Source organism: Natator depressus, chromosome 17, assembly GCF_965152275.1.
Source record: "Natator depressus isolate rNatDep1 chromosome 17, rNatDep2.hap1, whole genome shotgun sequence".
Lineage (NCBI taxonomy): Eukaryota > Metazoa > Chordata > Testudines > Cheloniidae > Natator > Natator depressus.
Window position 1 is genome coordinate 5,850,811 of NC_134250.1, and position 23,848 is coordinate 5,874,658.

Sequence of the window (23,848 nt, forward strand, 5' to 3'; positions counted from 1 at the left end):
AATCAGCAAAGAGAACAGCATTCTTTTGAGAGACGTTATTTTTTTATTTGTGGCTGGGTATGTGAATTATAAAATTATAACATATTCACAAACTTTTCTTCCCTCTGTCAGGACCAAGTGCAGCAGTATCAGACTTGTTGAGGGGTGGGACAGAAGCCTAGAAGATCTGAGTGTCAGTAGTAAAAGGTTTCAGACTTTGAGGTCAAACTGATGCAAGTCCAGGGATGACTAGCTATCATCTCGCATTCAGTATTGAGAGGTCGACTCCTGTTTCTGATTGGCCTGTGATGTCAGCCTCCATTGTCCACTTGTTACATTTTCAAGCAAACACCTTTGTTTTTAATCCCATGCTGTTCCTCATGCTTGGGGGGAGCTCCCCATAAACAACTGTAAAGATGCCTCATTAACCTCCTTCAAATTCTTCCTTAAAACTCTCCTTTGCCATGATGCATAAGAAGAACTTGACAAGGATTGTCACTGGTGTACTGAGACCACCGCCTAACATGTCGACCAATATTGTCTCATTGTTTCCTTGAACTCCCCTATCAATTTGTCTTTATCCATCTGTTGTCTTATTTTATGTTTAGATGGTAAGTTCTCCAGGGCAGGGACTTTTTTGTTCTGTTTGCACAGCACCTAGCACACTGGGCTTTTGGTCTGCCACTAGGGCTGCAAGTGCTACAGTAATATAAATAATAAAGGATCCCAAAGTTTGGTCTTAAGAGATAAAAAGTCCGTATTAGACCACAGTTGCTATGTAACGAGAAGAGCATCTGCAACACCACAGGAATAATTGTGGTGACTCTGTGATAACTATTACATAAGTGTAACCCTGCATAAAGGAGGTCTCTACTTTTCTCTATCTCTATAGTTCATTCTAAAATGTGTTCATTTGTAGCTTAAATCTCCTCATATTCTGTTAAAGACTTGGGTTTGTAAACGATTTTTAAGAGGATTTTAAATTCACTTTTAACTCATCTTCCCCATTTTTTTTGTAGAGTTGTAACAGTGTAGGATATCTGCATGTAAGCAGCAGTCTCCTTATACAGCTGTCTATTACAACAGTCCTTGTCATATATATCTACTTTACTGTAGTTGGGAACCCAGCAAAATTCCATTCTGAACATTCAAGAACACATTTTTGTAATACCCTAAATGCTTTCCATTCTGGGGTGGTGCTACAATGAGAAGTAAGTGTATTTAGATTATATATAATTGATATGTGACTTACTAGCTGTCTATAAAGATGATTTTATCCTTTATATTTAGTGTTTGAGTCAGGATATGAGTTTAATCACTGTCACCGTATTTTCTGTGAAAAAATATTTTTACAGTGTATTGTCATTGTAACAGGGCTCGACTCACCACTGCGGCACCTCCTGCTGGCCGTCCTGGGAATTAGCTCTGGTTCGCCCGTGTGCCTTCATCTAATGGCATCTTACAACCGTCACTTCTGCCATGAGCCATTGTCACTCTCAGGACCTCAGGGTCCTCTTCTGGACACAGCCCTCCGGCTGTGCCCCACTCGGTTCTCTCCCCCCCCCCCACCTTCTGCGGGACGCCAGCAGTCCTCTGTCCAGCCACTTGTCTCAGTGGCAGGCTGCAGTCTAGGGTCTAGTCACCTGTGTCAGTGACAACTGGGGCCCAAGGGGGGTGGGGACCAGCAGTCATGCACTGCATCACCTCCAACCCCTGCCGTCTGTTTTCTTGGGCCACTTCCCCGCAGCCGTAGCACCTTCTCCGCCCTTGTATCAGGACCTCAGTCTGGCAGTGGTCACTCGTGCTCCCCTGACCCCACCCAGCACTGATTGGACCATGGTGCTGTCTCTTCTCCCTCCTTCAGGGCAACCAGTCCTCCCTCCTCAACCTCCAAGGAGTGACTGAAGCTACTCTGTTCAGCAGCCCTTCTTATATGGCCCAACCTGGCCCTGATGGCTGACTCTCTAAACCTTCTCCTGATTGGCTGTCTGTCCAAGCCCTTTTCTAATTGGCTGCTTTAACCCCTCTTCTGCCAGTGTGTGGCAGACGCCGCACCATAGTCATCTATTATAAAACTGGAGTGTGCAGCTGCTCCCAAGAATGTGAAAATGAGAGCTAAGCCATGGGTGTGGAGGAGCCACGGTAGTCCTGACATAATGAATATGTACTGCACTTGGGCAGTTGATATGTGGGCCAGCTGCTAGAATTCCCTGGGGCAGCCACTGACAGCAGTTAAAATCTGTGTTTAATTTGCATAATGCTAATATGGTGCTGTTGGCTCTCGGGAGACTTTGAGGTATGGTTTGGGTGCTAGCCTATCCTTATGCCATACATTGGAAAGGGGGGTGGGTACCTTTTACAGCTTATCGAACAGTTACAATGATCAGCAGGAGCTTGCAATTTCTAAAGTGCCTGTGGCACTTGCTTTTTACATGGGGCAGATACTTTCTAACAACATCTGCATGGCACATAAAGGAGAATCTACAGCGACAGTCAGTGGCAGATTATTAGACATAATGTCTAAAAAATTACATGCTATACTGGTAGATGAGTTTTTTTCACCTGAATTTCACACCCTGCATAGCAATGTAGTTTAATATTTTATTACACTGTTAGTTTAAATGTCTTGAAACATACAGCATCAGAAATATAAAGTAAAAATCCATTATTGTTTCTCACTTCTTGGTTCTGGCTTGTTAAATTGCAGCAAGCTGAATTGGAGCATCTTGCTTAACAAGTGGTCTGATTAGCACATTTTACTTGCACGTTGTTCTTACTATTTAAGCAGGAATTGCATGGGAAATGAGGTTTGTCACAGTCAAGACATTTGCCATGCTCATTTTTTGAACGAGTCTAAGTAGTAAATAATAATATTTTGCGATCCTTACATTTTTCTCCTCAAGTGCTTTCTACTGAAAAGAAAGGAATAAAAACAAGAATTAGCAATAAATAAGAGTGCAACCTAGAAACATTTCTTTGTTAAATAAAAGTGCTGTATACGTCTTGCCTCGGTTGCTTTGACCTTACCATTGTTCTGTACCACTGCAGCCTACAGAGTGCCCGCTCCCTTTGGCATTTCTTAAAGGTTCACTGCCTGATGTGATTTGAGATGTGAAAAATCAATGTACCAGTAGACTGATCACAATCTTACGATGTTTATATTCAAACTCCTGTCTTTGAGGTTTATTATTAATGCATTAATGAACAAAGGTAAGATGTCAGCTAAAGCAGATAAATTTGCAATGTTAAACAATTTACTGCAGTATTGATAGCTTTCCGTGACCTTGTAAATGTACATAGGTTGCATTGTGTCAACATTCATACAACTCAATGGACAGGTGTCGCACACCCCAAATGCAATTAATATTAATTTTCATCCTATAGACTGTCCCTAGTTTCTTATAACTGTACAAATCGCTATCTGAGAGCCTAGGACAGAGGCGAAGGATTGCATTAGCATATAGATTAGACTGATTTTCCCCCCTTAGTATTCTATCCAGGTCATGTTTGAGACGGAATGAAAAGGTTTGCACTGTTTCAGCCCATACTGTGCTGTTCTGTGGGAAGGAGGGGGAGGGGAACCCTTCAGTTTTACTTTACACTATCTGTAAATTCATATATAAAATCCTAATTTGTGTGTGTCCGTGTAGTAAACACTAACAACCTTAACGAAGAGTCTAAGAGCATCTGTTGTCACCTTGATGGATGTAACTCCCCCACAAAAGAGAAAACAGCGCTGAGAATACATATTTAAGCAGCATATTGTGCGTGAGCACATATAACAGCACATAAAAAATTGGGATTGCTGTACATATTGAAAATCATATATTGGGGTGTCTTGGTAAATTTTTTTTGTTCTACTTTAATGTGAAGATAATAGGCCTTTGAAATCCATTCCTAAAACTAAGCTCCAAATCAGGTGGGAAGTAGTTCATATTTACATTAAAATTTAGTCAGTGATATAGTATATTCAGTGCATTCTAATGCAGATGGCAAAAATTCACAAAATCATCTTTTGTAAATTGTTTAAATTTTTATATAAATATAAAGAGTTGCAAGAAAACAGATTTTTCATACTCAACACTTGTATAATTTTGATCATATTAATACAGTGGGTAAACTCAAAGGAGTTAAATAAATCGACAGTTAATGAATGACTGTCCAGAATAATGTTGCCTTGTTCTTTGACTGTATTATAGTTCTTTTTGCTTGGTAGACAAAAGGGAGAAAACATGGGCTTCTTTTTCTTACTGTGTTCAGAGAAAGAATATTTGCTAGTGGTTAGATCAGGACTTGGAGTCAGGATTCCTAGGTTCCATTCCCGGCTCTGCTGCTGGCTTACTGAGTGACCTTGACCAGCTCTCAATCTCTCATGCTTCAGCTTTACCTGTTTGTAAAAGAAGTTTGTTGTGAGGCTTAATGTTTGTGAATTGCTTCAAAATTCTTGCATTGAAAGTCATGAGGAACAGTACAAAGTATTTTACTATATCTGTTTACTATAGGAGATGGATCTTACACCAAGATAGGGAGTGGGGGGGTTATTAATATCAATATTTACAGATAATTTCAGTATAAAGAAAAAACATCACCATTTTCCATACCTTATCAGTTCTTTATATGACTGTTGAAAGCAACCAAAATATCATCATTCCACACTCCAAACAAAGGAAGACCCCAACTGGATTCTGATTCTGTACAATTGGTAAGTGGCACTTTCTCCGATGAAGTGAGTTGTAGTTCACGAAAGCTTATGCTCAAATAAATTTGTTAGTCTTTAAGGTGCCACAAGTACTCCTTTACTTTCTCTTGTGTAGATTCAGAGTTTACTAGGCTTCTCTTAAGTATATTGTCCAACAAAACAGTTCATCTATCCAACTTCGCACAGATATCTTTGCTCACAGCGTCTATGGAAGCAAAAATCTTATTTAATGTCTTCAAAGCAATGATTTAGGATGACTAAATGGTGATTTTTGCTGGACCAGTATAAAATTTCAGTGTCTTGAATTTGAAACGCCTTATAATTTCATCTACTTCCTTCCTTCTAGGTGTGATCACGAGGTTCAAGTCTGGTCAGAGAAATAATTTTTCAGAATCAGATATTCTCAAATCACTGCTATTCCTCTTCAGATTTCCTACCTTGCAGGAATGTAGTAGTATCTCTTGACATGAACAGTGTAGGATCCTAGTGTATGTTAAATATGACTGCTGAAAAAAATCATACAAAATAGATAAGGACTGGTAATTCCTTTCCTGCTACATGTGTATGTTTTGGGCCCTTTATTTAACTCTTTAAAGGCTTTAGGCCAGATTCTTAAGTGGTAAAAATCAGCACAGTTCCATTGAAATTCATGGACTTGCACCAGTGTGCACCATCCGAGAGTCTGGCCTTCAGTTTTCTCTCCTTAACTAAGTTATTGTACATTGTGAGATGGGTAACACTTTTTTTGTTGTTGTCCCTGTTGTAATTCATGCTTTAATCTCTAAGAGATCCTATCTGATCTCACTTTTTAAAATAGTATTGTTAGATACATTGGTCTTGTCTACAATGCCCTGCAGGTATGTAGACATAGTGTTTGTTAACTTTGGCAGATTGTTTTAAGTTAGTAAGACTAGTTCCTTAGTGTCTTCTACTTTACTGATTGCTATTGACTGAAGTGCATGCTACTAATATCGATATCATTGGTGAAGGATCATCATTTGCGTTGGCTTACTTGTAGAAAGTCTTTCTCGCTTTGCATTTCAGTATTTTAACATTGGTTGCATTCTGTAACTTGGGCCCAGAACTATCCTAACTTATGTTTGCTGATTAACCCCACCCCCACACACCAGAAGCTTTTAACCAGCTTTGAGAGGCTAGTCTGATATTTTCCTTTTAAACTGTATTAACTTTCCTTCACGTTACCCAGTTAGAGTTGACCACTACACAAAACTCTTGGTGTTCAGGGATTGAAAATGGGAGTTTTTTACATTGAGTTCTGTCTCTGACTTACTATATGATAGGCAAATTGCTTAACCTTGTTTTTTCTTCTTCAATTTCCCATTCTGTAAATGGGGGTAATCATAACCACCTTTATAAAGTGCTTTGAGATCTACAGATCAAAAGTGTTATATAAATACTTAGTTACATTATTTTTTCTGTTAACAAGATAAGGAGACTAAAAGACAGATCCTGCTATTACTCTTCTACTATTGGAATCAGTTCCCCATGACACACATCCAGCTACTTCAATTTACGGTGTCAGCTGCACAGCATTCTCAGGCTTGGTTGGCCCAAGGCCTAGGACTACGAGCCTGTTTTGAATCAGTTTTCCCACATGGCACTGTGCTTCACTGCTAATGTGCCACTAAGCCAATCTTGTCTGTCTCTCTCATTTTTTTTTTTTTTGTTTGTTTGCTCTGGAAAAAAGAGGTCAAGGGATGATTGAAATTGGTTTTTTGACAACGGGTGAGGAAGAGGACAGCAGTGTGGAATGCTAACCTTGTTACAGAATATATATTTTAAGTCACATTTGATTTGGAAACAACTTCTAAATAGTCCTTTTAAAAATACTTTCACTGACAGCATTCTTTGTAAAAGAGATTGTTGTCTCATTAGCAAGCAAAACAGTATAGCTAGCCCAAGGTAAATGTTTATACACACAAGTACTACTGTAGCACAGAAAGCTGTTGTCTTAGTCGACTTTAGAACCACAAAAGAACCAGATTGCTTAGAAATAACCGTGATAGCTTTAAATGATTCAGTGTTTCAAAGGTTTGCCAATTTGTTTTGAGAAAAATATGTAAATTGTTTTGGGAAAAAGTACAGATTTTGCATAAATGGCTACTTTTAACAGTGGAAACAACATATTAACAGTGTTGTTCTGGAGTCTTTAGCGTGCAAAACATTTCATTTTTCATTACTGTTGTCGCCATTCATATTTTCCATTATTTAAGGGGCTTATTGAAAAATTGATGGTTTGTTGGTACCAGAGAGACATCCTGTAGGTTGCAGTGTTGATTTATGGCACATGGAACACAGTTCAGTGCTTCAGTTTCCTGCTGGTGAGCGGCACTTTGTCATTGTCCCTAAAGAAAAATCATACCAGTGAAATCCCTTGTGTTTCCCCCAAGTTGAGTGATGCATACTCTTTCTTCAAAAATGATGATGAATTATTCACCTTTTATTGTGCTAGGGTGTGCACATAGTGATCCTAACCTTGTTCATAGTACAGAGCTTTTCACCATATACAGGGTTTAGTTTAATTATGTAGTTGTGTTGCATTTTTTTTTGAACACACTATATGTGCCAAGCCTGTGTGGGCCAGCCCAGATTTTACTCCAAGTTTCCTAGAGTATGCAGATGTCTCTCATGTAGGTCTTGGTCATAATGTTGTATGGGGAGAATATCTGGTAGTGTTTTCTTGCAGAAAATTGTTTCCTGAGAAATATAGGTACAGTATTTCAAAACTGAAAAAGATTTTCTTTTTCAAATGAGTTCTTGAAGTTTATAGATCTCTGTCTACTGTGAGGAGGTTTGTCTTTAAGGTGATTCTCTGTTTTTGCAATAGGGTGCAAAAGGTCTAAATGCATCAGTCTCTTGGGATAGCACTTAATAGTATGGATTTCCTGTTGAGAGTAGCTTTCTCTTGGGATGTGCTTAAAGAAAGCAGGACAAGAGGGCAGAAGATTCCGCAATAGAGGCCCACCTGTTAAGAATATTAAAAGCTTGTATGATCTTTCTTCATAACACTGGAAGAAATTTAAAATGTCAGAAGGAATGTGAGATTTGGATAAAGGTCTATGTTCAGCTTCTTGAATCCCATCTATAAACTGATGACATCTCACAAATAAAGTCTAACTTCCTTTTTAGGAAAGAAAAAATTAAGTGTTTGATATCCACTTATTTTTTAAAATCTTGTCTGTCGGTACCAGCCTGAGTGATCTTAAAATCATTTTATTTTTAACTATTTTCACTTTAAATGTATAGACCTTCACTGTATAGGCATGAGTTATTTTCTTACTGTTCATTAATTTAGGGGATCTTTCAATTCATTTTAATTCTCCAAATTTAAAGTACCAGTAAGTAGTCAGGGGAGGCAGTTTGGCACAGGCCAGACCATCCTAATCTAAGCTCTTTTTCAGGTCCTCTGTAAGCTTGAAAGTTTGTCTTTCTCATCAACCGAAATTGGTCCAGTAAAAGATATTACCTTGCCCACCTTGTCTCTCACATTTTAATTGTCAGATCTAACAACGAGAATAAACTTTTATTTAGGAAATAATTAAAAAGTAGAAATGCAAAACAAGATAAACAATGTTATAAAAATTCAAGATGAAACTCACATGTAAAAGATGCACAAGTGCCCACCCTTTGAAATATTATACGTACAATATTTGTGGTATAGGTGACATAAATTGGTTGCTGCTTTTAGTTTTAAAGAATATTTTCTGCAGATATTTTTAACAGATATGTGTTTGGAAGGGGAATAAAAACTAAAATACACCTACTTTATTAAATATTGTATAGTGTCTTCCATAGTATTTATCTTCATAGATATTGAAAGGTAGGGGGCTGCAGCAGCATGACCACTCCCAGTGCAAATTTAATGGCCTTTCCCACTTCCTTCTGCACTGGCTGCTAATGGGCTCAACTTCCCAGGTGGCAGGAGGACCTCTTCACCCCACATAGGAAATCATAAGACATAAATTGGTCCAAATGCCTTCCACTCCTCTCCTACACAGTCCCACTTCTATCAGCCTCATTGTCGCAGTTCTCTGTGTTCTTCTGTATGCTCCCATTCAGTGTCCTCCTTCCATTCTTGCCTTTGTTCCATTTTTATTGCTCCTGTTACTAATTACTTCTTGCAATTCCCTCCTGATCCCAATCCTCCCCCCAAATTAAAAAAAAAAGTGGTACTAAGAGATGGGTCCTTCATCACCTGAAGATTTTGTTTCTGCATTGTTGTACTCTCCTTCTGTCCTTTGAGTTTTTCTGTCTTTTTAAAATTGTAACCTCTATGGGATGATGTGTTTCTACTGCACCTATCACAAATGGTGTGCTGACCTTAACTGGCCCTTTGGGAGCTACATCAATATTAATAACTAACAACAATTGGATTTTTCATGGTATAGATTTCTAGTGATTTTGGTGTGTTATATACATTGGGTTCTAAATCTTTTAATAGACAAGCTTGGCAAATTAGTATTTTTGGAAGCTTTGAGCATGAGTATTACTAGCGCAGTGTCCTGCCATGACTTTTTGAAGAAATCATATTTAGTATCAGTCTATAGTATTAGTGTTGAGAGTTTTATATAAAAAGTAGGTGGACCCTGATCAGACATATTCTTCAATAGATCCTTGAAGACATTTGTATTTAATACCACTAATGTTTAAGGAGTAGGCCCAGTATATCTATCAGTGACCGCCTGCATGTTGGGATTGTATCCAAAACACACACCTGAGTAAAAATACCTAAAAGAAAGAACAGAGAAACAGGTCTTCCTCCTAATGCTGTTTTGCTTTACCAGTGTCTCATTCCTTCTGTAACTTCCCTCAAGGAGTTCCTTAAGAGAAATACTAAAAATAATCTTTGCAAAAAATGACAAAGTGGGTGCTACGTTCATTCTTAATTCAAAGCTAGAACATATAGCCATGCAGTTAACCACTGCGGAGGACTGATTAGGGCCTGAGGCCAGTAGGAGAGTGGTCTGGACAAAAAGATACAGCTGCAGATAAATAGGTGATTCAGCAAACTTCATCATCATGGAAGTTTATTAAAGGAGATGTAATACCAATGGAACTAGACGCTGTATAAAAATGTCAGTATTCTGAGATCATCAGAGGATTACTTTCATGGAAAATATGATCTTCACTATTTTAAGATCCTGTCTGCTTAGGCTGCGTATAGATCTCTTCTGAGAGGAAGGGAAAAGGCAGCTGATGTAGCTGCAGTTATGATCATGCTACGACATATGAGCAACCTGGACTAGTTCTTGCAGACGGTCCAAATGGTGAGAGACATCCTGTAGTAAGAAAAGAAAACTGCATTTGTGAGAAATAAAACATACTTTATGGTTATCCCTGTGAAGAAAAAATATTAATTTGTATTTTAAAAAAATTGGTTGAAATTATTGTTAAAAGGCTTTGCATTTGTAGAAAGTGTAATGTTTTTATAATTATACCAAATGCTTCTGCAAGAGCTGGCCACGGTATTTTACATACAATTAGTAGTTATAACGACTGATGTGGAAGACTTCCAATGGGATAGTAGTTGGTTAGTGGAATGTAGAACTCGTACGTCAGCAGTTCAAATCTTTTTATTAGATGTTGGTCTGTCCCGTTCTTTGAGAACAGGAGCCTATTCTACAAAACTCACCACCACAGTTGGCAGTTGGTACCCTTACTGGAAGTTTTATTAGGGGAGCCAAAAATTGAATCACCATGGAGACCAAACTACCTTCTCGCCCAAAGTTATGGTTTCTCAGATTAGGGATCAGCACTTTGGGAAAACTTTCGCTGCTGTAGCCCATGCTGTGCCACTTCAGTGAATGAAAAGACATCAGTTTCTAGGGCTAACTAGGCATCTTTCACAAATATTAAATTTATATATGAAAAAACATTATATAATGTTCACCAAGGTAAGTCTGCTTCACTTGCTGAGCTCATGGCAAACACATACCTCCTTACTCGGCAAAACTAAAACTACCATTGATTTTAATTGCAGCTTTGCTGGAGTCAGAAAGGAGTGCTGGATAGGCACCACTTTAGTTAAAATGAACTTTTAAATTGATCTCTCCAATGGTGATTGCCTCATTCCGTGGCCTAGGCAAGTGGATATATCAGTCTCTTCGTGAACTGGTATTATAGAATTTAAAGTGGAATCGAGGTTTATGGCTAATGTTTTGGGATCTGGACTGATAAAAACACAACAAAGAGATCAATAAAAAAGAAGAGCTGTCAGACAAACACAGAAATGTGAATGTGTAATTTCCCATCTGACAGAAAAAGGCAATGTACAAAATGTAGTTAAATATAACCTAGTACGAAATTTAAAGCAAAGCTATTAAAAATATTCCACCTCTCGTACGGTCTGATTTTTGTTGTTTTTGTTAAATAACTAATGTGCTTATCACATGTTCTAGGCAAAATCAAGCAACTTTTAATGTTCTGAATGTTAGTAAAAAGCAACAAAATTATCACAAAGTTAAGTTTTAATAATTTTGGTGGTTTTTTTTTTTTACTATATCATAAAAATAATTAGATTTCTGTTCCCGAATTACTTCAAAAAATCTATATCAGTAGCAGTCATCTTGTCCCTTATGATTTTTTTTATGATGTTTATAATGAGTTCTTGTAATTGAAATGTTGGAATGATTTATTAGATTTATGCTTGAAATTAGTATCCCCAAATATTTTTATTTTTATGTGGTTATCTGGAAGAGTTTTATGTGCAACTCAGCCAAATGTGAATAGAGCACTAACTTGAAAGGTGAAAAACAACAGTGTGGAATTAAACTTTTTTTTTTTTTTTAAAGTGGACTGTGGTCTGGTTGTGTTCCCTCCTCGCCAATAAGATTTCCAGGCAGCTGGAATTGCCCTTGCATGCGTTTTCCTTGGTCTGTTGCTTGTGGTTTATTTCATGAACCTGTAGAATTTATGGCCATCTTCACAATTTATAAATTATGAAAGGGCTTGAAGAGCACAAATTCAAGTTGACAGCCTCTCTTGTCTCTCCATGAATTTCATAATCATTGATGAAATACTTGTGCACCCTATACTTGTACAGAGGGATGCAGCTGGGCACAGTTTCTGTACACCTGCAGTTCTTTAAAATGTTTCTGGTACTGTGAGGTTAAAAGACTCTTCCAAAATTGGAGGGCAGCGGGGAGTGGGAGAAATAAGTTTATAATAGTCTTGAGACAGTTTGTAACTTCCCAAGTGTGGAACCAAAATTATATACTTAAACTTTCAATAAATTAAAAATTCACTGTGATCCTCTTCATGTGTCAGAGCCTTGAGGCATTCTTTTTTTCCCTTTGTTTGATACCCCTGATCTCCAGGTCCTTTTGTCACAGCTGAATGCAGACTGGATGTTAGGACTCCTTTTGGAAACAATCAGTGTAATCAGTTATAGGGAGTGACATAAATTAATCTTTGTCCCACACTTCGCCGGAAACCCCTGCCCTTGCTGTCCATAACTAAAAATAGAACCCAGAACTAAAAATAGAACCCAGAACTGCAGCATGGCAGTGTAGAGTATTGCCACTTGGCCACTATTTTTTAACTAAAAGATTTTTCAAATGTATTTAAAATTTATAATTACATGATAAATATAATTTAAGGCCCTGTAATTAAAGGGAAATATTTCAAAATATGGAACTTTAGCTGTTTTTAAAAGTTACTCCAAAACTCCTCCCGACCCCCTCCCATTTATATAACCTGTAAATGAAATTATATTGATGAACTGATTCTGAAGAAGTTATAGAATACAATATTATAAGAATATTGTGCATTTTTGTGTCTATCTCTTATATGTTGACGGATGGGCTGGTATGAGCCCCTTTTTGAACAAGTGGTTGTTCTTGCTGTCCCAAATACACTGTATCCATTTGAGTTTCACCAAAATTGGGGTTTTTTGAAGCTTGGCTGCCAAGCCACTGGGTTGGGTGCATCTGTATTTTCCGTTTCTGAAGTTTTATGCTGACTCTGTGTAGAACTTCTGTTTGACCCTTCAAACACGTTTCCAGCCCACTGGAGACACACTTTGATTTTGAAGCAATGCTTATTCAAAAAGAAAATTCTGGTAGCAAACACATGAAGAGCTCTGCATGGGAAAAGGCTTTTAGATCAATGTTAGTCCCTTGAGGATCTCTGACTTTTTGCACTAACAATGGTGCCGATACTGTGATTTTTATTAAGCAAAGCCTAATGGCTGTTTCTCCACACCTTATTTCCAAGTAACAATTAAATTGATTCAGAGATGCTAGACTGGTAAGTTTGATAAAATGGACTTTGTAGCTTTTCAAAACCCTCCCTGTACAAATAAGGGGAAGAAAATGTGGAAGTTCCAAAGGGGTAGGTCTTTTATGTATAATTGCAAGCTTTCAATGGGGTACAGGATATTTGTCTAAGATTAGTGGTTACATAGGCAGTGGGAGAATAGGTTCATGGGCAGTCATTGGGTAATTAAAGAAAGCACCTCAAGATCCACTTGTTTTAGAAGATTATGATATAGTATCTAAATACCATGATGACAAGCCCATTACAAATGAGAAGGATGCACTACTTCATTGCTGTAGTTTGCAGTGTAATAAAAGCCAATGGTTATTTAACTGCTGATTAGTTCCAAAGCTATTATCTGAATCCTTCCTGCACCATCAGATGTCTCTTGGGAATGAACAAGGCTCCATCATCCTTTCTCTGTGCATATTCTCTATGTTGTTAAATTCCACAAATGTTCCCTCTCTAAATGCTGCTAGATGCCCATTTAAAACCAGCATGAAAATATTAAGAGCATATTCGATGTAAGGGATTTCTGAGTAACAGGCCCTCGGAGTGGGGCATATAAAGGAGAACAATTAACTGATAGTTTTGTGTTCTCCTTTAGACTCCTCACCTCATTCCCAAGGACCTATTCCTCATAAATCAATCAACCAGGGGATAGTGCAAAGAAAGTGACTGTTTTCCCATAGTCTTCTGCGCAGTATGATTGCTGCAGTTTAACTTGTCAGCTTCCCTTTGCTTAAGATTTTGGAAATTACACTCATGTAGCGTTAGCAAATCTTTGGCTTTGTTGCATGGAATAGGAACCCCCTTGCCTGCCCCTGAGATTGGAAAAGCGAAAAAAGGAATCTGGGAAAGGAACATATCTATGAAGTAGGATATGAGGACCACAGCTGGAGGCTGCGGAGAGAAATGGTAAAAGATGCAGAGGAAACCTCTTCTCTCATATTTCACAAGATATTGGAAAGCTTCAGCGGCCGTCTAAAAAACAAGAAACAGCAGAATTGGGAGACAAGCCTAGATACTAAAAACACAGCTCCTGGGGAAGAACTTGCAACTGTTTTAAAATTACAAGGGGAAAAAAAATCAAATAAACATCCATCAGCTTCTGGGAAGATGGCAGATTCTACTTGCCTAACAAGATTTTCTCCTTTCTTGGAGGAAAACCTCATTTCATTTATAGAACCATTAGAGAGTCCATATTTAAAGGGTTTAATAAAACATATATAGACTGCCTTGCCCTGCAAAAACTATTATTCCCCTGGGTAGAGAAAGTGACTGACTGTGGGCATTAATGGCCTCCTCCTGTGGTTTCTGGCATTATACCCCACTCTTATTTGTGTTTTTCCAACCCAAAGTGCTATTGTTTTTCATTATAACCCTGCACTTGAGTTCACAGTTCCTATGAAGCATGGATGTGTGTGATATTTTATTTATTTTTATTTATAGGTATCTCTATAGCACTCATTATTGTGTCTGTGTGTATAGTGTGAGTGCGTATCATGTTTATAAAAGCATTTGCATACCTTTTCTATATACGAGAAAGATCCTGTATATGGCAAATACCATTAAAATGGAATAAGTACATTTTATATGAAATTGTTTTAAGCTTGCCAAATATTAATTATATTCATAATCTGCATTTTTACATACAGAAGGTAGACTTGCTGGTGTCGTGGCAGATATTAACTGTCAGTTAAAAGACAAACCTGAAGTCATCAAGGGCCAGTAGGGGCTCTGACTGTATTCCTCAAAGGGGAGAGGTAGACAATGCTGCTTACATTACTGTGTAATCCATAAAAGTGGAAAGAACTTTGGCTTTGCAGATGGTTTCTGATGGATCTGGATGAAAGATGTTCTAATACACTCTTTGCCGATAGTGAGTGGAAGTTATTTCTTTTTAAAATGAGAAGAATACAGTAGGATTGACTGGGTGAATTTCAGATTTTTAAAAAATCTGTGGAGATTTATACAGTGTCTACAGTTTATATAGATAAAATCTTTGAAAGTGGGACCTATTTATTGTTGATAGAGTGTGAAATTTTGAAGCAACCCAGTGAGAGGTTGATTACCCTGCTGCATATTAATTCTCCTTATTATCATGTGGGTTTTGCATTAACAAGAAGTTGAATCATTCTGTTTGTAAACTTTCTGATCCAGAGTTTCTAGTTGTTAATTTGTGAACTGGAATCAGTGTTTTACATATTATAAAAGCAAAACCTACCTGCTTACTACAGGATAATGGATAAAATGTACCCATTTTGTTCTCTAGACATGTATACTGTCATGCAGTCTGAAATTTCTGACTGAACTCCTTGGGGGGAGAATTGTATATCCCCTGCTCTGTTTTACCCGCATCCATAGATCATAGAGGTCCTCTTGAGGTCCCTTCCAACCCTGATATTCTATGATTTAAGAATCTGAAGTGCCTTCCAAAATCTGAGAGGGACAAGGTATGGAGCATGCTTTCAGAAGTCTTAAAAGAGCAACATTCTGATGCGGAAACTATAGAACCCAAACCACCACAAAGAAAATCAAACTTCTGCTGGTGGCAACTGACTCAGATAATGAAAATGAACATGCGTTGGTCTGCACCGCTTTGGATTGTTATCAAGCAGAAGCCATCATCAGCATGGTCACATGTCCTCTGGAATGATGGTTGAAGCATGAAGGGACATATGAATCTTTAAGTGCATCTGGCATGTAACTATCTTGCGATGCTGGCTACAATGTTGCCATGAGAACGCCTGTTCTCACTTTCATGTGACATAAACAAGAAGCGGGCAGCATTATCTCCTGCAAATGTAGAAACAAACTTGTTTGTTTTCGTGATTGGCTGAACAAGAAGTAGGACTGAGTGAACTTGCAGGCTCTAAAATTTTCATTGTTTTATTTTTGAATGCAGGTTTTTTTGTACATAATTCTACATTTGTAAGTTCAACTTTCATGATAAAGAGATTGCATTGCAGTACTTGTATTAGGTGAATTGAAAAATACTATTTTTTATTTTTTTACAGTACAAATACTTGTAATCAAAAACAAATATAAAGTGAGCACTGTACACTTTGTATTGTAATTGAAATTAATATACTTGAAAATGTAGAAAACATCCAAAAATATTTAAATAAATGGTATTCTGTTATTAACAGTGCAATTAATCATGATTGATTTTTTTAGAACTATATGAAAAAATGTGATTGTGAGCTTTTTTGTGCATTTCATATGCCTTCACTAAATAAAATTTACTCAAACTGAATTGCATCCACTGTGTTTATTCCTTTAAGAATCCATCAGTACAACACCTGTCACAAGATATTTCATTTCTTTTTTGAGAATTGCAAGGCATAAGTATATAAAGTTGCAGCAGTGGAGAGCATCAATGTTTGGATTTTGAAATGCAGTTGCTTACATTCAAATTGCACAAATTTCCAGAGTGTCAAGTTATGACTAATATTTACAAATACTGAATAGTATGCATTTTATAAAGTTGTGATTGGTATTTTTATTGTGCATTTTATTGGGGACATGTTTAGTATGTTTTAGAGCCTTTTGAAAAATTAGGTGACTGAATATTCACTATGGCACTCTTAGATTTTTTTTTTTTTGTATGTTTGTTTGTTTAGTTGCTGGATAAATTAAAAGATCGCTGGATGCACACTGGTTTATGGAGAAACTTGGAGCTGGTTAAGACAGTCATTGCAGAGCCTAAAGGAGGAGACAAGGCTGACTTTGATGCACTGCTCCAATTATACTATGATGCAATAAAATATAAAGGAGGAAAAGGTAATTGGATGGCTGAGGATGTCTGAATGAATTTTTAACTCACGTTAAGTAATTAATGTAGACTTTTCAGGTAGAAAGTGTGGCTGATATTTTAAAGGTCAGACTAAGATGGTGTTGTACAGTTTATTTTACTATGATATGATATTTTTGGATTTGAGGAGTTGTGCCTGATTGTTTGTACGTAATGTATTCATATCTTCCACACAAAAAACTTTGTTAAAATAACATTAAGGATGCATAGTCAAGCACTATGAAGTTAGGAAATGCCAGTATTAACCTTTATGCCCCCTTGTGCATACAATACGATACAATCTTTAATTACATTATCACATACTCCTGTTCACAGGAGCCCTGCTCTTTGAGTGATTGTGCACATGTACGTTCTACCGTAGTTGTGCGTGCACCCAATGCACTCAAGTCAGAGACTTTATCCAGCCTTGACCTCAGGTATCTGCAGGCCTGGCTTTGCTCAGTATATCATCCAAGCAGATGCTCTCTGGACATGCTGATTTGCATACCTGCAAGAGTGCTTCAGTCCATGAGTTGATGGATAGATCCCCAGAATGTCTGCAAAGGTGTTCCTTTCTTACCACCAGAGTTAACAAGTACTCTTGTAACAGATGTGTCCTCCAGGGGCTAGGATGCCAGTCTGGGGCAACTTCAGGCTAAGGCACTTGGCACGTCACAGGAGACTTCTCTCCACATGAATGTATTGGAGCCGTGAACTATTCATTGGGGCTGTGAAAGTTTTATTACCACCATAAGTAATCAGGTGGTTCAAGTTCTTATCAACAACACCACTTCTATGTTTTCTCTCAACAAGAAGGAAGGTGCAGGGTTGATTTAGCTTTTCCAAACGGTGATCCATTTGTGGAACTTCTGAAAGAGCACTTTCTTACCAACAGAAGTTGGTCCAATAAAAGATATAACCTCAACCACCCTGTCTAATTTTTGCTAAAGGCATTTCACCTCTCAGGGATGAGAATTCCGTTGCAAATTCTCTGAGCAGACACTTCAGAGACCATCGTGAGTGGTCAGTAAAGGAGGAGATTTTGCAAGAGATTTTTCTCTCAGTAGGGATACCAAGTAATAGATCTCTTTGCAACATATCTGAACCACAAATGCAGGAAATTCTGCTCCAGGGCAGGCCACAGCCTGGGTTCCATGACACATGCTTTTCTTCTTCTCTCGTCGTCTGCTGTATCCATTCCCTCCAGATCCTCCAATTCCAAGGCTAATCAGGAAATGAGGAAGAGACCTCTTAGCACCTGGTTGGCCAAGGCAGTACAGGTACACGGACCTACATCAGCTCTCAATTCAACTGCCCATAGCTCTGCCTATAGTTGAGGATCCCTTCTTGCAGAACCAGGGCAAAGCACTGCACCCCAGCCTACAATCTCTCCACTTTATGGCTTGGATGATTTCTGGTACATCAATGTAGAGAAAGTCTGCTCTCAGGATGTCCATTCCATTTTGATAAACAGCAGAAAGGAATCCACTTGAGCCCCTTATGCAACAAAATGGAAGAGATTTTCAGTCTGCACCAAATCTCATCAGCTGTCACCAATTTGCACAGAGATCAGACATGTATCAGACTACCTGCTGCATCTGAAATCTTCTGCCTCTCAGTTCAGTGAGATTCCATTTAGCAGCCATTTCTACATTATACCCACCAATGGAAGGATTTTCCATCTTTTCACAATCTTTGGTAACCAAGTTTTTTAAATGACTTATTCATGTTTACCCTATTGTCTCTGAACCAGTACCTCCATGGGACATGAATTCGGTATTGTCACTTCTAATGGGTTTTTCTTTTGAACTATTGGAAACCGCTTCCTTACCATTGCTGTCAATGAAAGTAGTATTTTTGGTAGCAATTACTTCTGCGAGGAGGGCATCAGAGCTCAAACTCTTTTAGCTGACCCTCCTTACATGATATTTCAGAAGGACAAGGTCTCTTCTAGGTCACTCCCTAAGTTTGTGCCTAAGGTTGTCTCGGCATTCCACCTAAACCAGATTGTACATCTCCCAATATTCTTTCCAAAGCCCCACTCTAACAAGGCTGAGGAAAAGCTCCATATTCTAGGTGTTTGAAGGGCTCTGTCCTTCTACCTGGACTGCACAATCAGATCATCTCCAGGCCTTTTTGTAGCCTATGATGAAAGGGCAACCTGTTACAGCCCAACACATATCACGTTGGATTTCTGACTGTATCGAGTTCTGCTATGATCGAGTAAAGGCCGCCTCCTCCTCCTCCTCCTCCATTCTACTAGGGCTCATTCCGCTTCATCAGCCTTTTGAAGTAACATACCTATAGTATGCATTTATAAAGCTGCAATATGGTTGTCAAACCAGACACAATTTCTCAAGCTGATGCAAACTTCAGCAGGTTGGTGCTGCAGTCTTCTTTTCAAGTAAACTAGAGTCCCGCCACCTGCAAGGAAACTGCTGGTCAGTCACCCGCTACGGAATGTATATGTGCACAATCGCTCAAAAGAAAATAAAAAAGATTACCTGTACAGTAACTTGTTTTTCAAGATGTGTTGTGCACATGTGTGTTCCACAACCCCCCATTTCCCCCACTACTTTGGATATTCATTAGAAGGAATGGAAAAGGAGGCAGCACCCACACCCCTTTATACCTTTCGCTGTGTGCATGAGGATAGCAGGGATGTATGCCTCGGCTGCTGGTACTTCTGGCAAAAGTCTGACTCTAGTACATTGAGTGCACATACACCTACTATGTATATGCACACAGCACATCTCAAAGAACAACACTTGAATGTACTGGTAAGTAACCATTTCTACCTCCCCTTCTACCTGCTGACCCCTTGCCTAGCCAGTCCCAGTCTCTCCCTGTGGGTTGCCATGGCGTATCCTAGCCTCAACCGCCAGGCTTCTAGTCTCAGTCTACCTCCAAGGCTCCTAATTTGATCTCAGTTTTCCTCTTCCTGGGATCTTCATCCTGATATCCACCCCAAACTCCTCGTCCTATCTCCCCTAGGCTCTTTCCCAATCCTAAGCATCCCCACTGGCTCCTCATCCACTCTGTCTCCAATTTCCCCTTTCCACTCCTGCTTCCAGGCTCCCTGTCCCAATCCACTCCCTCCACTGCCACCTCCTCCTTTCAGGTCTGGGTCCTGTCCCCTTTGCATTCAAGTAACTTCCTCTTCCCCACTGAGAAGATTCTGCTGTCATTCCTGAAGAGTTCAACCCCTGACCTGACAGCAAGAGTCTCCTAATTTAACGGCAACAGTGGTCTCTCAGATAACTGGATCCTTAAGTATTTTTACAGTAGACTTTCTGTCCAGTATAGACTCCAGATGTGTACAGCAAAGGTAATATTTACCCTGTTAATTTCTGAGCAAAGCCATCATTTTGCAAAGCACAGAAACATATTTACAGTGCATTGTCTTACAAACTTAACCTGACACGTTTTATTAAAAAATACTCTAAATATCAGTTCAGTCAATACAGCATAATAGTAAGAAAGAGAACAAGAGAATACCATTATTGAAATGATAAATTTAAAGCACTGTTGCTGTAGGTAGGTACAGTTTTTCCCCTATGATGCACTTCTATATTATATAGTGCCTCTTGCAAACATAATATGAAAATGGCAAATTCAGCTCATCAATATTATTTGTCTAAATTATATTAGCTACCATAATGCTTCTGTAAAAAATCATGTATTTTTATTTCAGCTCACTTTTTTCAAACTGATACACACTGCATTATGCTGTTTTAACTTGAGTCTTGTCAAAGAATACCATAAAACTGCCTTCTGATAATTGATGATTTATTCCCAGAATGATTGCTAATTCTTCTTTGCTTTGTTCAAGATGGAGCACTTCTGATAGCAGTATGCAGAGGTAAAGTTAGTGAAGGCTTGGATTTCTCTGATGACAATGCCCGTGCTGTTATAACTATTGGTATTCCATTTCCAAATGTGAAAGACCTTCAGGTAGGATATCAACACTTAACTAAAAGATTTGTAACTTAAATTTGTTATGTCTAAAATACTTCATCATGTACGGAATACTGTATTACCAAATTTTGTTCAGGACTCTCACCTGACCTCATTTTGAATTCTTCAGCATGCTTTCTACATGGTAAAATTGAGAGGCTATGTGGCTTCTATTTTTAGATTTTAACACTTGTTAATACTACATACTACAATAAATTTATTTTAAGCCATTGTTTAAACAAAGATAGTCATGGTGTTTTTACATTCAAAGTGCCCACTGGCTCCATTTTTACCAGCTACGGTACAGTTTTCCCCCATTATTTCAAAGGCTATGTCTGTTGCACAGATAAAGACTCCTCCTTGATTTATCTGATATAGCAGGATATGTGGTAGCTAAGATCCAGTATAATTGATGGGGAAAAGATTATTTTTTAATCTATTTGAGGTTGTTTCCTAAGAAAATAAATAACAGATACAAATTAAAGTAAGAATGTTAAGATGGGTAAAATAGGTTGAGAGGTAAATATATAAATATAACCTAGAGATGAAAGATTTTCATACATTCTTTCATTGTTGGTCGCTGCATGTCTCCTCTTCAATCCCCATTGCCTCCTTCAACATCACTATGTGTGTGTAGCACTCTTCATTTAGCCTGGGAGTAGAATAGTAAATCTTTTTACCAAAGCTAATGTTGATACTTAGCTTGCTTCTTTAAGTTGTGAAATTATTACATGAAATGATCTCTCCTGGAAATTGAGAACACTGCTTTTTTTTGATGATTCAGCTTCAGCTGATTTGAGGCATAGATCTTGAAGTGGCTTCTGAATGAAGTCGTAGGCCTAAATTAACTAAATTTCTGGGTCAGTTTGTATCTTTGAATTGACCAAAGTGTCAACCCCTTACATTGCTGAGAAGTTATTCATGTGAGTATACTCACTGATTTTGGTGGGACTGCTTTTGTCAGTAACTGCTCATCAGTGGGAGTAAAGGGTTCATGTTTAGGTCCATTATGTTTTGTAAAGGGATTAAAAATAATAGAGTATGAAAGAAAGGTGTAATGAATAATCTGAGAGAGACTGACTTGCAATGTATGTACCCAAATAAAAAGAGTACCCATTAGATGTGTAACTAATACAGACTTTTTTTTTTTGGTCCTTTGCAACCCTGATTGTTATTTCAGTCCTTCCTGGATTGCGGGGTAGTCAGTGGGAAGATTACGTATTCATGAAGAAGAGGAACCTGACATACTGGGGAAACTCTGGTATACAGACAGGAGCTGTGGAAGCTTTGCCACATAATTGTCTTAGTCCTCATTTGCAATGCTTGTGTTGGTATAGTTTTGGTCCTCTGTTAATCAAATTCAGTGAGAGATTTGGTTCTGAGGGCTTGTCTATACTTCCGGCTAAATTGGCACTGCTGCCATCGATGCAGTGGTGTCGATTTAGTGGGTCTGGTGAAGACAAGCTAAGTCGATAGCAGCGCACTCTCCCATCGAGGTCTGTACTCCACCTCCCTGAGAGGCAGAAGATAAGTCAGCGGGAGAGCATCTCCCGTCGACATAGCGCAGTGTAGACACCACTGTAAGTCAACCTAAGTTACATCAACTTCAGTTACGTAACTTGAAGTAGTGTACCTTAAAAGTCAATTTACAGCTTAAGTATAGACCAGCCCTGAGGGCTTGGTAAGTCGTTTCCCTCTTCTAACTGGTGGCATATTTCATGACTCTCAGCCACTCTCCTGAAATAAGCAGAAATGAGGAAACTCAATTAATAGACTAATTGAAAACCTGAATAAACACATCTTACAGCATGTGGTAAAAGTTGACATGCTTGAGACATATTTCTAGTGGGAATGAATTCCAAAAACAAGGGAATGCTATGGAGAGTGCCATATCTTTGACATAAAATTCTACAAATTATCTCATATCTATTCTATAGAGTTATTCTTTCTTTGTACAGCATCCAGCAGAATGGGGACCTGGTCCATAACTGAGGCTCCTAGGTGTTACAGAAGCACAGAAAATTATAATAATTGATTAGTTAGACTTCAGAATACATCAGCTTAAATTTAGTCTTCATAATTTTAATTCCCTTTCCCTTCAACTATACCTCTTGTCAACTTGCTTTATCCAGTCTCTAAGGTGCCACAAGTACTCCTTTTCTTTTCGCGAATACAGACTAACACGGCTGCTACTCTGAAACCTGTCATAAAACTCTGACACATCCTCCAGTAAAAAATGTCATGGGTTGCCTCATGAGCAAGATAAATCAGAAAATTGCTTTACTAAATGATACGAATAGATTCGTATAATCTAATTGAGGAATAAAGAAAATACAGATCAGAGTTCCCATAAGTAAAAGTTTCCCAAAGTGTCTGAAGCCATTTATTTCACTGTTCAGTTAAGCAAGTGCTGCCAATCTTAATATTGAAAATCTAAGCACAATATTTCAGTGAACAGAATATGTGACTGCTGTTTCTTTTTTCATATGACCCTTTTGTAACGGAAGAAATCGGTGTGTTTTCCTTACATGCAATATATCTTGCTGTTGACATTTGTTAGTTTTAATTATTTAGGGGTATTTACCACTTTTCAACTCACAACATTGGAAGTATTTTTCTTTTACTGCTGTAATTGCTTTATGGGTTTACACCCATATGATTATGATATGATTATGGTTTATGATTTACACCCAAAGATGTATTGCTACACAGAGTAGAATTTGCTCTTTGTTTACTAGTAACAAACAGACCAATGGAAGAAGTGTTCAGTGTGATGAAAAGTGTTTGAAGTGAAGAGAGAAGTCAAGAGTGTAGGCAACAGCAAAGCTGTTCTTGTGCTCAAAGTGAATGTCAATGACACACGTTCACTGTTTCATGATAAACTCCTTTAGCACAATAACTTACTAGAAAATATCCACCAGTTCCAAGAAATGTGCATGTTTTGCTGTTGATTTCGAAGCTGGCAGTAGCAACAGCTGGCCACATTTAAAAGTGTACTTTTGTCTTCAATATGACTGTTTCACAACCCTAAAAAATATTGCCACCAAAGTGTCCGTTTTTATTTTGTAAATATGGCACCATAATAAGTTAACACTGTTTGGAAGTGGATGCAAATCCTCTAAAATGAGGCAATTGTTTAA

General features: G+C 38.2%; 1 protein-coding gene across 1 annotated transcript in view; it reads left to right on the forward strand.

The window, feature by feature from the left end:
• Window positions 1-23,848, forward strand: part of BRIP1 (BRCA1 interacting DNA helicase 1) — a 118,041-nt gene that overhangs the window by 70,352 nt on the left and 23,841 nt on the right. The window contains exons 15-16 of the mRNA XM_074974639.1: window positions 16,582-16,741; window positions 20,584-20,705. Coding sequence (XP_074830740.1) covers window positions 16,582-16,741; window positions 20,584-20,705 — 282 coding nt within the window. The remainder of the gene's footprint in view (window positions 1-16,581; window positions 16,742-20,583; window positions 20,706-23,848) is intronic.